Raw genomic sequence first — 16,285 nt, 5'->3', positions numbered from 1 at the left:
AAGGCGTGCTGATCCAGACCACAAGACAATATCTGGTCGAAGGTTAGTGGTGGCAATCTCAGGTGGAAAAATAAGCCGTTGACCAACATCTGCCAGCATTTTCCAGTCTCTAGCAGCTTCCAGTTGTCCTGGGCGAGGATTGGTTTTAACACCTTTTCTTGGTGGTTGCTCTCCTGGGCGGAGGAATGTTGTCTTTTGTGTGTAATGTTTTGATGGAACAGGTGACAACTTATTGGTCATGTTACGCTTGTCTTCCAATGCTAAGGCCAAACATCGCAGCACCTGGTCATGGCGCCAAGTAAACCGTCCTTGGCTAAGAGCCACCTTACATCCTGTCAAAATGTGCCTTAATGTTGCAGGTGATGAACACAAAGCACATGAGGGATCCTCTCCTACCCAGAGGTTTAGGTTCTGTGGTGATGGGAGAACATCATATGTTGACCTGATGAGGAAACTGATCCTGCTCTGTTCCATTGACCATAGGTCTTGCCAGCCAATCCTGCGTTGTTCCACACTCTCCCATCTCATCCATTCTCCCTGCTTGGCCTGGGAAATGGCCTTTATACACCTCATCCTCTCCTCCTGCTTTTGCACCTCGTTGACTGCCAGCTTCCTCCTTTGAGCTGGGGCTGCCTTGTGCCATGTAGGAGGAGCTGAACTGAAACCAAGACCCCCTCTTCCATGCTGAACTTGCCCCATGATATCACCAATTCGAAGGGCAGCCTTTGCATCTTCCACAGCTTTCTTTGCCGCCCACTTTCTTCCAGTTTTCAACACAGGTGCTGCCTCCCTTACGCATTTATCGCGTGACTCTACTAATGTCATTTCCAGTCTGACCTTGGCGCACTTAAACTCCTCGGTTAGAGTAGAGACTGGTAGCTGCAGTATTCCTTTACCATAAAGATATAGCGTAGGTCAAAGTGATTGACTTTTCTTTTGGGGAGCTCTTTATTTCAAAGTATTTTTTATACAACTGGTTGATTTTAAAAACTTGTATATGCTTTCATCATTGTGACGGAATAAAACAGGTGCAATTGCAGTTACTGTATAACAAAGACTTGCCACAAACACCAACAACCCACTGTATATGTTGTAGTAAAAGTTTTACTTTTACAGTGTTTGTATTTATTGAAAACTTTTCCAGGGGGTTCTGGGAGACACACACACAGTCTGGTTGCGTCTTTCATATTAATCATTACAAATACATTTACATTCGCATTGGAAAAGCAGCAGCCATTTCCACTTAAATATTACAAACAGATTTTAAATAATTAAACAAAGTGCCTCTGAGTTTCTGTTCTGTTTCAGACTTTCTGGTTAACCGTCCCAGTCATTGGGTTCTTTATTTGCAAATGCCAGCTTTGCACAATCCCTTCTTGTTTTCAGGACATAATACACTTTGTGTAAGATATCAAAGAATAGCGATTACCTCTTTTATTGAGAGTTGAAATAAGATGGAACTTTGCCGGACTCGTATTTAAATTTATAGGCTATGTAATGTTTTAGAGTCCTACATCTGTATGGCTGCTGAGCATCCAGTCAGACTCAGATCTGTAACCGCAGTCTCTGTTCCTCCTCAGCTGTGCAGTCACTGAACACCCTGAATGACCAGATCGCTCACTTTATGGTAAACGGGCCCAAGGCCTTGGATGATGAAGATGACACCTTCCTGCCCAGCGAGAAGGAAACTCTGAAGAAATCCATGACCTTAATGAGACAACTGCTAATGGATGCACAGGTAGGACGTTTTTTAAAGAGGGCGCATTTTTGCATTCCAGCTCGAGTGTACTGAATTCTGGGGAGGTTTTGTTATTTTTGTGGTAGACAGATGAGCCGCATGTGGTGTAGCAAGGGGTTCCGATGCATGAAAAAGGACAGCTGTGTATCTGATGCCCCACCAATGTGTCTGACGGTGATAAAAAGGCCCATTTTTTAATTACTTTTGACCAAATGTTATTACCTTTTTAAGCTTATTTTATAGAGCTTTCCAACAAAATAATTAATTGACCCAAGAGACTGTCATGCTCATTGATCCATTTGAGCTGAAAACACCCACAGAGAACATATTGTACTGATTTCTTAATTGTTTAGCAGGCAAAACACTAACGGCTCGTTTCACAGGCCCTGATTAGCACTATACTTGGACTAAAGTTAGGTAATCCAAGATTCATTCTGTATTTGTGCTCTGTGAAACTAGCTGCTTGTCGACTTGACCTGTAGTGCTGTATCTTGGTTTGAATGTAATCAAGAACACAAACAGCATTCTGTATTGGATCCATGGCTCTGTTTTAATAAGTCCATTAGGAGGGTAAGAGAGAAGGGAGGAGATGAAGCAGATGTGGCTGCAACAGAAGAGGTGTTGGGTATTTATTTCACACTTCATCTGGGCATGTCCTGTAAACCACCAAAGCAGCAGTATAGATGACTAATGCCCCCTCCACTGATGTTGATGCTGAAATGGAGGGATCAGCTGCTATTAAAAGACCCCTTGTGCAACATGCTGATTAAAGCTCAAAGGAAGACGCTCCACTTTCAGCATTTCTTTCTGAAGCTAAAAAGCATATTTAATGTTCAAAGCCAAGCAGAAATCCACTTACATGTTTGTGCATACGTGTAGAGATTGTCAAGTGCCTCTGGGTATAGTGAAAGCACTAATGTTCTCAGCTTCTATAAAGCTCTGCTGAAAAAGGTGTTATTGGTGCTAGTTCTGTTTTATATTTTGCTAAGCACAGTATTTAGGAACTGCATCCAGAGACTCTTCCCATACCAAACTCCAATTTAAATCCAATATGCAGTAAAACCTCAGTTATCCAAAGTAATTAGGACCAGGGGTTGTTCGGATAATCGAATTGTTTGGATAATTGAATTGTTTGGATAATCACATTGTTTGGATAATCTAATAACTGAAATTCTATTCAAGATCAAGAAACCTCCTAAAAAGTCTACAGTGCATGAGACGACAAAATAAGAGGGAATGTTCTGAAATCTGTAAAGAGTGGCTTTATGATTTATAATGTAAATACCAGAGACTGAATTTGTTTTATTGTAATATAAATGTTGTTAAATAATTGGCCATGGCAAAGTGACCTGCCAGTGTTTCTATATTTTATTATATGCTGCTGCTTCCTTGGAGCACTGAGGAAACACACAGATGATGAGAAGAACCAGACGGCCAATGACAAATGAGGTGTTTCCTGAGGTCCGAGGATTGACTGGGTGCTTATAGAGGTGCTAGAAATTGGTTTTAAGTCATACTGGTAGTTTGATAAACAGGACCTCTAAACTCCCATCCTCTTTGTCTGTATGACTCGCATGGTTCCTTTGTTTGAGAAGTGAATGATGTATAATATGAGGCCCAATCTGTCAACGCTTTAACGAGATTGTGTTGGAAAGTTGTATGTTGTGCTGTAGGAGTATTGTACGTGTTTACAAGTTACTAAATCAATAAAGAAATACCTTGCACCAATTTGGTCCCGCTAATTTTGGACATGGCTGGAGCATCTGGATAAATGCATTTATTTATTTTACAATTAACATAAGTGTACAGATTCATATTTATAAAATAATAGTAATACAAATACGTTAAATTACATTGTCATCCCACAAAGCTTCACTTCTTCAAAATGTCAAATTTATCTGAGACGCATTGTAAATCTGTGATACATGTTAGACAATGACTGTAGAAAAGAGACAGTATCACATCTATGTAAGTTAGGGTTGTCAGTTGCCATTTAATTTCATATTGGGGATGTTTGTAACGGAAAAGCCACCACGAGAAGCCCTCTGTCACCTTTTATAAATTACTGCAACATGTATTTGTATAAGACTGAAGCATTACTTAATATTAAATATTTTGGCTTTCTCTGTACACTGAGGCTGGCACCCATAACGAAGGATATGCTGTTTCAAGTTATCAGAAACAGGGAATCCCCTGTGATCAGCGGTCGATACAGTTCACTGCTCTTTTGATATAAAGGAGGGCCGAACTAACACAGTCACGTTAATAAAGATTGGCTTTGCCATCACAGAAAATAACAAATCATGTATCGTTAGCAAGGAAAACTGAACCTGATTATGGTATTGATCCAAGTTGTGTTTCTGAAACCCCTGCACATCCTCTGCACCCCCACCTGCTTTCTGTTGCCAGTAAGAGGGTCTGCCAGCGGCTGGGGCGCAGCTGCAGTGTCCGTGAAAGTAATCATTGTAACATTGATCTGAAAGAAGAGATGAATGATGGGCTGGGGCCAGTGGTCACACGCCTGCAATCCCATTTGGCCTGAGGGAAGGAAGGTCTAAATAAAGGGGAAAGTGCTCCCAGTAGAACAGAACTATAAAGGTCATGTTCACTTGAAGATAAAATACTAGTTTAGTGGTAATTGCAGCCGGCATGGAAGTGCACACTCTTAATAGTGTTGGTGTAGAAGTGCATGGCTTTGCCTCTGCTCATTTCCAATGAACTATAGACTTTTGCTTCTAGAAATTAGTGTACAGGAGGTGAAAAAGCCTCAGACATTTTGAAAGTTAGAAGTGTAAAAAGTTGTCGGGATGTTAACAATGAAAAGAAAAAGTAACGTCCATTTTTCATAAAATATAGAAGTGTCATGTGATTAACTGCTCAATTGTTAATCTTGACAATCTTGAACTTGTAAAGACATTTATAATTAGAGTGCTAATTAAATTAAATTAAACCATATTAATTAATTGTATCCTTCAATTAGATACATAACTTCAATTCTTCCTACAGTACCCTCAATAAAAAGTCATAATGGGGTCAGTGAATCTAAACAGACAGATCTAAATACCGCCACTGCTTAGCTTGACTTCCTTTTTCTAACACTGCATGGTGATTTCTTTCTTTTTTTTTTTTAATTTAGTAGTCGCCAATTATTTCTGTAGTGAAACATGCAGTACCTCAGAATATGTGAAGTGGCAGGATGGGTCCTATTGATTTTACACAATGGAAACAGAACCAACGTTCAATACATGCTTAAGATTTGCTTAAAGGAGACGGTTTAATATACCACCAGCTATTTAATGTCTCGGCTGAACCAAAATCCTGGGGTAATTTACTTTTATCATTTATAGCTTTTTATCTCGGTTATTTGCATTTTTCTGCTCACGGAGGCCTGCACACTTTTTTTTGTTTTGTGTTAAATCCAGTGTTTTTTTTTTTTTTTTTTTTTTATTAGTCACAGCTTTATGATTTCTTAAGCGTGAAGATGAATCATAGGAACTGAAGAGTTTTGGAATGAAGAGGTGACCTCGCACCTTACTTTGCATAAGAATTAATGTACTTTTTGAAAAGCTTTTGCAATGATTATTTGAAAGGAGGTTGAAGACCTGATGGTAAAACATGATTTTATGGATTAAATACATTTTGAGAAACCACCATTTTACAGTTGTGGAGACTATGAACCCAGTGTACTGTAGCTCCAACATACGCATTGTGACACACTGCAACTCAGGTTAGCATGCTGCATAACATTTAAAAAAAAAAAAAAAAAAAAATTACAAAACGTTGCTATTCACAAAATGCCAAATATTTTAAGATGGAAGTACATTTTGAGTTGGATGAAGATATTTTAACAAAGGAATTTCAACTATACTTTACTATGTGCAGCTCAGTCAGAAGGGACATGCTCTGCCTTGTAAAAAGTAATAGATAACTGTACAGTACCTTCAAATAAATTAGCTACAGTGTATTCTTAATGTCTTACGTATAGAAAATGTAGACATCAATTACAAGGATTTGTGTCATGTTTTTTGTGACATATCCTCCTAAATATCTCTTATTGTACAGTAAAACGTGTCTACAGTCTCATGCTCTTAACCAGCATACTCTGCTCTCTGGAACATTCTGCTGCTCTGCTGCAGTCCATTGCCTGCTGTTTGCATCTATTGTAAGAGTCTCTCTTTGAGAGCCATATCTAATTTTAATTATCGTGTATGGTTTAAAAAAAACAGTATTTGCTGCTGTAACTCACAGAAATGCTCGATTTAAAGAAACCAAATAAATGTGAATAAAACAGAGTGACATTGATTCATTAACAGACAATAATGCAGGAATTTACATAACCTGAGCAATTGAGTGCCCTGGTTGCTTGGCAACCATCTTTTGCAGGCCTGTCACAGCATCCTCATAATAGTTTCAGTTGTCATGTTTGTTCGTGTTTTTGTTGTTGTTGTTGTTGTTTGTTTTTTTAATAAACTGAATGAATGGGGTAATTTTTTGTCTCTTGCTTGCTGTGGTGTTATGGATGAAATTGTTTCTAAGTTCTAGTTTTTCAAAGTGTCATTGACTGAACAGAACTCGAGTAGGTTACCTGTTGAAATCTGTAGCATTTGAGGGGGTAAAATAAAAAATACACCACCGCAGTTATTTATCCATCTAAATAAGAGGTGTAGTCTACAAAGACACACAATGGAAATTGCTGTTTTTGGAACTCATCCTCTTTCACATTATTGACCCTATAAAGTAGCTCATTGGAACAGTTGAAGTAATTGTTTGATTGCTTTGGGAGGGAAAAAAGACCACATCAATCGCTAGAAGAATGTGTTCTCTTTTATTTTTACAATAACAGCAAAATCAGGTATTGTTTACTGCCTTGTATAACAGAATGTGTGAGCATTGTAATCTCAGGGCGATGACAATGTGTGCAAATGGAGACTGCGGTAAGCAGATACAGAGGGAATGATAAGTGCTGTGCTACAGCCGCCCAGCACTGCAATTACCCTTTGACACTTTGTTTACAATCAACAGCAGCAGCTTCGTCTTGAGTTTTGACTGAACAAAGCAACTGTTTTGTTGTTGTTCTTCAACATTACAAATGTGGATTTCTGAATTACAAAAAAATGTCCACATTTTATGGCAAGAAGTGTTTTCTGTCTTGGGTTCAAGAAGTAAGAGTAAAATTAGGACACAGTTGGAGAGCTGGGTTTAAACCCTTGTAAAAGGTTGGTGGTCTTGACCTTTTGATGCCCAGTGGGCAGTAGTCCACTTCATCCAAACCCCCACAATTTGTGCTTGAAATAGGTCCAGGATTGAATGGCGATCATTTAAAATGGTATAGAGACCCCTCTTTATAAGGCAGGTCTTTTATACTGCGGGACCTGTAATAAGGAGACACGGATGTGGCTTCCATTTGTCCCATGCTGTAATTCCTTTCCACCAGCACTGGTATTCTCATTATAATGCAGAACACAATGGCGTGGCATTGTACCTGTGGCTCTCGACTACAGTGTTATCTCGGCTTTTATTTTTGCGCTGATTTAAAATGAGGAAGGGTGGTACTGGCTTCAACCAGGCACAGTATCAGCACTGTAATCCTCTGTGTTGGGGTTGAGACCACACGACTCGGCTGGATTCAAAACCAGGCCTACAGGGTTATAAGGCATGTCAAGCTGGTGAATTACCCTGCTGTGTTATACTTTGACAGCCCCTAGGCAGGATTATATAACAGCATAAAGATAACAGTATAGGCTTATCTGCCTCTCCGCTGTACTGTTTAATCTGAGTTTTACAATAAACTGATTTCACTGTTGCCCAACCCCTTTCTTTTTTTATACTGCCAATTCCATGGCATCCTCTACTAAAACCAAATCCACCTGTGTCTTCTATTCAAATAGGGTGTTTCCAGTATGCCACACATCCTTCTAGGCACTTAAGGGTTAAAATAGTTGAATGTAGATTTTAGAAATGCTTTGACTCTTTCAGCTCAAAGTGCATTTAAGAAAGATGTCACTACAGTTACCTACAGGAATATAATCGTATAACTACAATTCCCCTTCTCCTACTGATAAAGAAATGGAAATGTTAATAACAATATATGTATATATGCATATCTCCCCCGTAGATTTAAAACCCCACCTCTTGTATCTATCACATTGGTCACTTCTTATTATGTGTGTTCCTCCTGGTCTGACAGAGTCCCAATATAAAATGATTTGATCTCGATCTGCAGCTGATGGAAATGAACGAATCTGGTTTCAAACCAATCAGTCCCCTGGCAGATGGAAACCTGTCAGCACATGTGTCTCCCTTCCTGCATCTTCAAGCACCAGCTAATCTTCTCTGAAGCCATTTCCACTGTTCTGCACCCTCTCTATGAAACGTCTTGCCCAAGGATACTGGGATGCTCCCACTTCTAAAATAAGCATTGAGATGTAGAAGTTGACGTTGTGGTTTTTCAGGTAGTTTCTTTAACGGTCTGAACGGATGTTTAAGGTATACTTTTTATAAAATCTTAATATTAATTTCTTACATTCCTTTAAGGACAGAGTACGGTTATCGGCAGAAAATGAAGTCTGTATGTAGTTCTTCCTAGGGAATAGAAATGGAGATTGACAATCAGGCTTCAACCCACATATGATTTGAACTCAGATCTGAAGGTCACGATTCTGACACACTCATGCATACATTAATCTGAAATCCAAAGCCGTTTTGATTCTTTTCCTATATATATAATTTTTTTTTTTTTTTTAATAGCGGCTGCCATATGTTTAAAATGATATCCATCTGTCTCAATGGAAAGTGTCCTAAACTGTTTTTTTAAGTATGTATTTTGTTAATTAATTAGCAGATCTTTATTATCCTATTTAGTTCTCAACAGTTGCCCACAATAGTGTATGTGTAAGAGTTTGTTTTATTGTCCCCAGTAGGAATGAAATATAGGGGACATAGCGGAAATGGTAGTACATACCTGTCATACTTCACATATTTTGTATATATCTGGGGAACCACTTCCCCTGTTTTCATGAGACTTAGTATTAACATTATTTAGCATGTTATTGAGCATATCAGGTACTAGAGAGGTATAGGGGTGTCTGTCTTTCCGTTCCATCTAATATTCATGGTTTATTATTCCCCACTTGGGATGCATACTGTACCCCTGTCGCCCTTCAGAGTTTTGCAGAGAAGCGCTTGTTGAAGTTAATTGGTGTATAATAATCTGGGGGTTTGTAGAGGTCGTCTGTTTGTGTGTATGTCACACTTACATTTGTACCAATATCTAGAAAAACCCTTGACAAGCAGAATCTGGGGTTGTTTGCGGTATCTGTCTGTCCATTTGAACGTTGTTTTCAATGTGCATGCATGGAGTGGAGGTCATGGTGCAAGATGTGTTCTATGTTGGGGATTGCTCAGATTTTGTATTTACAGCAATGGCAGGAGAGGGTCTTGACATACTTGTTAGAAGCTGCACTCTCTTTGAAGCCCAGTCAAGGACAATTGGGGCTCAAGGGCATCACTAAAGTAACCCCCATCTATTCAAAGTAATCAAAACACTTAATGTGACAATTTTATCACAAAGAGATGCCATAAAGATGATTGACATAAGATGTAATTCCTTTATAGTTCTTAAATGATTCAACAAATGTTGTTAATATCGCTGTAATACTATTACATATTTGTATTGAATTGAGTCACACGGACTCTGTGGACCTCAGGAATGTGCCCTGGCTACCCTTTCCCATCTACGTGTGCAGCTCCCTGTTAAACAGACATCAAAGGCATCCCTGAACAGTTCAAATAAGCACCAATACACAATGGTAAAAAATAACATGTCAGTCCCTTGATGTGTTTCTCACAGAACTCAAATGTGAAGAAATGGCTACAAACATGGGAACAATGCTTAAGACGATCAAATATGTAAGAGTAGAACTGAAAGCAGAGAATTGCTTTAGGTTGTGAATGACTGAATGGAGAGTTAGGGTTATAGTTCCATTCTAACAATGTGCATGTGCTAGTCCTTTACTCTCAATTACACATGCACACTTTATTGTTCCAGTGATGTACCTCAGCGCTGTAAATCTTTAGATATCAAAATCTTAGCTGCATGAATTCCAATAAAGAATCCAGTAACAGAGTCATGCTGTTGTTGTTGTTGTTGGTAGTAGTAGTCATATTTGTATTAGTATGTACATTGATACTATCTACCTATAGACATTTCCAATTGCATTTAACAATATCATTTTTCACTTACTGTGCACGTTACACAATTATGAGGACCCTCTGTATGTGCCTGCACTGGCTTATTATTTAATTCATGAAATTTGTGTACATAAACGCTTCGGGGCAGTGGTAGTGGTTTTTATCGGAAACAATGGATTTCCCCTCACAGCACTCCTCAATTGTGACAATTTGAATTATGTGCAGTACTACTAAATAAAACCTTCATAGTAAGTGGATAACATTGGGGTACCAGTGCACTTGTGGGAGGTCCTACTGATTTTTAAAATAATTTAAATACACTTCTCTATCTGTGATATCAAGATATTCAACAACAACGAGACTGAGTGGGGTAAAACACATGCACCCCACAACCAAGCCTCTTTTTTTTTATTGAATTAGTACAACTGTACAAATCTCATAAGCCTTATCACACTAACATGAGTTACGGCAGAAGCACATTCCACTGTTATTAAACCTTGTGCAGTAAGGATTTTTTAAGGTATATTTGTAGATGGTATCACTAGCTGAATTTCTAGTTAAACATTTCTAGAAATGCAGCCCAAATGGACGACAAAAAAAAAAAATGAAATGACAGTTGAGAATATTGAATTTGTATTTGTTGCCATGGAAACATTGAAATAAGATGACTGCCTTGGATTGTGGTTTGTCCTTGAGCACGCTTTGCCTATTTTCCTCTGGTCTTCAGTCTTGGTGAAACACATGGTTAATGGTGTGGTTTGTGAGTAAATGCAGTGGAATTTGTAGTGTGCAAACTGACATTTTGATGGCATTCGTGCATTTCTATATACGACTGCCGTACCTTAGCCATTTCAAGCCATTACATGATTTACTACATAGGTACAGTAGTTCAGCTCAAAGTAAAGACCCAATGCTATGCAAAGGGAGGCCTATCTGTTTCTGTTACCCAGCAGTTTCTTTGCTTTTTTGTCAGATTTTGAGTCATTCTGGTTGGTTTCAAGTCTTTCTTTTCACAAATATGGATTTGAAACACGTTTCTGGAATTGTTAAAATTCCAAAGGTATCATGTTTAGGTTAAAAACTGTTGTGCTAATGAGAGGTAGGACAATGGTTTAGCTAATATTCCTTTTAAGACACAGTGTGTGCATGTGTGTCTCCCCTCTCACTCTCCCTCTCCCTCTGACTACCCTCCGTCTATCTCCATCTCTCCTTGGTTTGGTTGATGCACCATTTTAAGACCTTGAAAACACCTTGTATCTCTCTCTTTCTCTGTTCACCCCCCCTCTTCTGTGATCTTATCAACCAGGACAATTAAAATCCCTACACACAGATGATTGTCCTGATTAAACATTCAGAGAAACAAAAGGTCAGCTTGTGTATAAATCTCTTGGATCGTCTTGCATTCGTGTGCGTTACAGAACCGATGGGATCTGTCTTTGGATTCAAGGTTTTTAGATGCCTAGATCTCAGCTGAGCGATTGGGCTGTCTATCTAAAGAGAAGCAGGAGCTAAATTACTTTTTCTCTAGATTTACATCTAGAACAAACAGCTTTTGCTTATCCAAACATCTACAGTAGTATTAAGCTGTGGATGTCCTTTTCGATTTTTTTTCAGGTTAGAAAATAGAAATTGCCCAGGACTTTTTATGATGATGATGAAGGTTTGTAAGTTTGCTTTATGCAGTCCGCACTGGTGCTGTCCAGTAGATCAGCATATCCATGCTGTCTGTGTGGAATAGATCTGTAGCACAGAGCTTGAAACTCACACAAGCCCTGCAAGTAGAACTTCCTTATTTAAGTATATGATTTAAATTAACCATTGAAATAATACTGTATACATAGAGACAGTATTAAGTCTATTTAAAAAGTACTTTTTTCAGAATTATAAACAGCTTTGTGTAACTGTCGATCTGCCAATCCTCCCTGCTGGTTTTCATTTTGTCTACAATGTTTTCTTCCTGTCAGTAACCAACTGACTGCTTCGCTTTGCAAGCCAGTCAGAAACACGTCCGAGGTGCTTGTCTTGTCCTCCAGAGAACGTTCTTTAACCTAGCATAGTACCAGATGTCAAAATACAAATGCATGTTTTGGAAGACGCTTGTTTCTTTCAGAACTGCACCTTTGAGACAGCTAATGGAAGTGCACGAAGTATGAAATGTTAAATACAAACACTTTAATATAACAACTCATGCCTGTAAATATAATATTATCTTTTAGACCCAGATTGCAGCTTTGCATCTTGAACACATTTAGGTCTTGTAGAAATAGGAATTGCCCTGCATGCACCTGCAATATCTATATTTAAAAGGTTCTAATACAGGGCTTCCCCGCCATGACAGGAAGCAACCTGACTCAGGACCCCCATCCAATAAACCCATAGAAATTTCTCAGACATTTCAGAAACTCCATAATTACTGTACTCAGTTGTACTCTGACTGCAAATACAACAAACCTGCCTGTAAATAGCAGGGCTTCACATTGGGGTGTGCTGAGCTGTGCTGCTGACACCCTCTCAAGATGCTAATAGCAGGGCTTCACATTGGGGTGTGCTGAGCTGTGCTGCTGACAACCTATCAAGATGCTAATAGCAGGGCTTCACATTGGGGTGTGCTGAGCTGTGCTGCTGACACCCTCTCAAGATGCTAATAGCAGGGCTTCACATTGGGGTGTGCTGAGCTGTGCTGCTGACACCCTCTCAAGATGCTTGGCAGCATGTCTGCTTTGGCTCTTGGGTACAATTTTGCATGGAGATTTTAAATACCATGTTTTGTTAATGCAGTACCTGAGCTTGGTTTCTCTTGATTTTTCTCTGACGTGGTTTCACTCTTAATATACTGTGATATTAGCTAGCGCTTTGATCTCTAGGTTTGATTACACACTAAGAATAGCCGCTGTGGATTTCTGCTGGATAAATACCGAACTAAATATGATTAGGTGCATGTCCCCCATGGGGCAGCATTGCTCGCTGTGATGGGAATTGAGAAGAGGGGTGTGTAACTGTGTGTAATTTATTGCAGTATTTTTATAGTCGCCTTACAGATAAAACAATCATGAAACACAAGACTTATAACTTAAACCTCTCCATTTAGATTTTAAACAGTTTAACTGCTTCTACAATTGTGCTTAGACCATTAACTTATAAAAGTTTACCATAATAAACACAGCAAAGTGTAATTAAAGTATGGTAAAAGTGTGGTGAAGATACGTTAGCATTGTAAAGCACATATCAAAAAAACATGGCAAGCTATGGTAAACTGGTAAATGCAAAGCATAACCATGAGGAAGGCATTGGAAAATTGCAACTTATAAAGGTTATTTTAGCAAGTTATTGAGTGTATCAGAATCTGGGGTATATACAGCTACAGGCAGAAGTTTTGTATCACCCTAGAACCTGAGGATTGAGACAAAAAAAAAAAAAAAAATGCAAACTATAAACATAATTTTAGATCTTTTTATTTAAGATCGTGTAATAAAAGAAACTGCAAAATTATATTGCAAAAGTCTACCAGAAGCCACAATAGCAGTACTCGGTACATGTTCGATTTTGAAATGTCCTGTTTTCTAATTGTTGTCAGTTTTTCGTTAAGTATATGGAAAACTGCAAAGCGGTGTGTAATTCAATATGCTAACGTCACATTATTCAGCAGGTTTCATTCGACTTGATGAAGCTAAATTAGATAGAATTCTATAGGGTGATGCAAAACTTTTGTCCATAGCTGTAGGTCCTCCTGTATGTTGCAATATAGAAAACAGCTTGTCCAATTGTGATCAAACTTACTAGGAGAATGTTTAGCACAAGTTATTGTATCAGAATAGGAGTGTCTATGGAGTCACCTGTCTAAATGGAGTCGCTTGTGGTGTTGGCTGAAACACATTAACAGCCTTCATATACACTGCCACTTGGTGTATTACTGAGATGCAGTGTAAATGCAGGGCTGAGAATGGAACGTTTAGACAAGTGCTCGGAGTAACGACAGTTTGAGTAACGAGCAGAGATTGAAATGTTGTGAAATTTGTTATTGACCGCGACGGTCCTGGAGAGATTAGGGGTTGTAGTGTCCATTTACTGTGGGGTGTGCGATCTGCACCGACCAAACCAGAATAAACTTGGATGTGTTTTGGAAAACTTCTCCTGTTAATAAAGCTCCCCCACAGGGCACCCATGTCCTTGCTGTTTGCTCATTTGAGTGGTAAATTAGCACAATTAGCAGTGGCTCTGAAAGATGGACCTGTTCATTAGGAAAGCCAATCTCCAGTGCTCTGTTGAAAATGTGTAGTTACATTTTGCGCCGGTCTGTTCGTTTCATTTTCCACTCTAGTTCTTGAAGATTCTAATTAAACCTGAGGATTTTAAGTGAGTTTTGTCAAAACCTCCAATGGAACTCATTTTCCTTTCTTGGATATATTGTCCTGCTGCACCTGCATTTATGTTAGACTAACCTCTCCCTAGCTGCTGTAAATTTGTAACGATGAGCTCTAAAGAAAGATTGTACTTAAAATGACTGAACACCACCGAGTGAGTCGAATCTGTCAGGAAGGGTACATCATCATAATTTTTACCTTCATTTGCGTTTTGCTCTTTAGGTTTCAGACTGAATAATACATTTTGTACATTTTCATGTTGAAAGAATAAATCGTCTTTTTCTTATATTCCCCCAAGGATAATTAATTGGTGCTAAAGCAAGACACCCCAGAGAGTTTTTCTGCTCAAGGTAATGCATTTGTAATGTATAATCACGCAAATACGCATTGTGTGTTTGTGGGAGAAGGGGTTGCACTATAACAGATAAGCTCAGGCGAATTAAATGCAGAAGGAAGATAAATATCCAGCTGCAAGGCTTTGATATGATATTTAATCACTAAACACAGAAAAAAAATCACTGTCACAATTTACCATACTGTGAGGGGAGCTTATATCCATGTACTCTGAAATAGACACACCGTTTCTAATGGTTGCACGGATTCTTTTTCTGCATAGAAGTGCCTCACACATAGCTGTTAAGTACATAATGCTAACCCTTGGTATTTCCCAAAGTACTGTGAAAAGAGGTACTGTATTTAAATTAGTTTGAACTGTTCAAGGGGCTTGCGTTTTCAGGCACTGTGCTTTGAATCTTACAGTAAATGGTTAGCTTTATTATGTTCTGACTCTCTTTTAATTTGAATGACGTCTGTCTGCAAGCCTCCTACTTTCAAATCTACATTCTGATACAAATCTAATCTATCTGAGAATTGTATTGGGATTGCTGTGTGGAATTTGGAAAGTCGATCAAATAAAAATGACGGTCTATTATCCCTTCGCCCTGCCCTTCTAGGACATGACAGAGCGAGAGCGCTGCTTGGAGAACTGGAGTGACAGAGAGACAAAGTGTCTGGAGCGAGGAAAAAAAAAAAAAAGACCTGTTCCTGACACGGCAGCAAGCGGCAGGTGGAAAAGAGGGCAAGCTGGGATGGCTGAGGAAACCAGCCGCGATCTATTGTTTCCACATACCCATATTGGTTAGGGCAGTCCCTGGGACGTTATTTGTTTAGCTTAGGGGGACCTGGTGAACCCCATTAAAGTGTACTGCGGGAATTCTACAGCCTCCTTGTATCCTGTGCCTTGCAGACTAGCGGAGGCAGCAAGACTCAAAGCAGCACTGTTCTCTGTAGTTTTATTTACAGTGTTTGTTTTCCTTTTTTATTTCTCCTTTTGACTCTTATTTCTACACATACGTGTGTATAAACAACCTTGAGTGTCTCCAGAGTAACCCAGCATCCTTGTACACAACAGAGCTTGTGTGTTTGCGCAGCATTTCAAAGACATGATCTGACTCCTGTGTTTTCAGTGAATCACCCACACCCTCTTGCACCCTCTGACGTCAATAGTCAATAGTCAGAACACAAAACACAATAGTCACAATTCTGTAATTTATAACAAAATATAAGAGGACGAAATATCAATGAAGTTCATGTAAATGTGCCTCTTACCACAGCTTAATGTATATTGTCAAAATGAACCTACAGTACCTCTGCTCCTAGCCAGTAATACAAGAAACACAATGTGCTGCCATGGATCCTAATCAAAGCGTGTCTGTCATAAGGGTTTGTAGCACTCCAGTTGGATGTACTGCACTGAATACGACTGGATAATATGATTTCGTTATGAGTGATAATGCTGTAACCATAACAACTCTTGCAGACTTAAGAAGGTTGAAATTAATTAATATGAGTTGATGTAGTCATTCAGACCTTTTGAATATATTGCAAAACATGGGGAGATGAAGTAGGTGATGGGGGGTTTTATTGTGTGTTTCTGGAGATACAGCAGTGCCAATACTGGTTTGGAAAGCTTAAGAGGGTGTAATACTGTGCAAAC

General features: G+C 39.0%; 1 protein-coding gene across 2 annotated transcripts in view; it reads left to right on the top strand.

Moving 5' to 3' along the window:
• Positions 1–16,285, top strand: part of LOC131696661 (kazrin-like) — a 312,029-nt gene that overhangs the window by 59,401 nt on the left and 236,343 nt on the right. For both annotated transcript variants that reach the window (XM_058993390.1, XM_058993389.1), the window contains exon 2: positions 1,581–1,738. In XM_058993390.1, coding sequence (XP_058849373.1) covers positions 1,581–1,738 — 158 coding nt within the window. The remainder of the gene's footprint in view (positions 1–1,580; positions 1,739–16,285) is intronic.

The sequence above is a fragment of the Acipenser ruthenus genome, chromosome 20, assembly GCF_902713425.1.
Source record: "Acipenser ruthenus chromosome 20, fAciRut3.2 maternal haplotype, whole genome shotgun sequence".
In the NCBI taxonomy this organism is placed as follows: domain Eukaryota; kingdom Metazoa; phylum Chordata; class Actinopteri; order Acipenseriformes; family Acipenseridae; genus Acipenser; species Acipenser ruthenus.
This window is presented reverse-complemented; position numbering and strand designations above follow the sequence as displayed.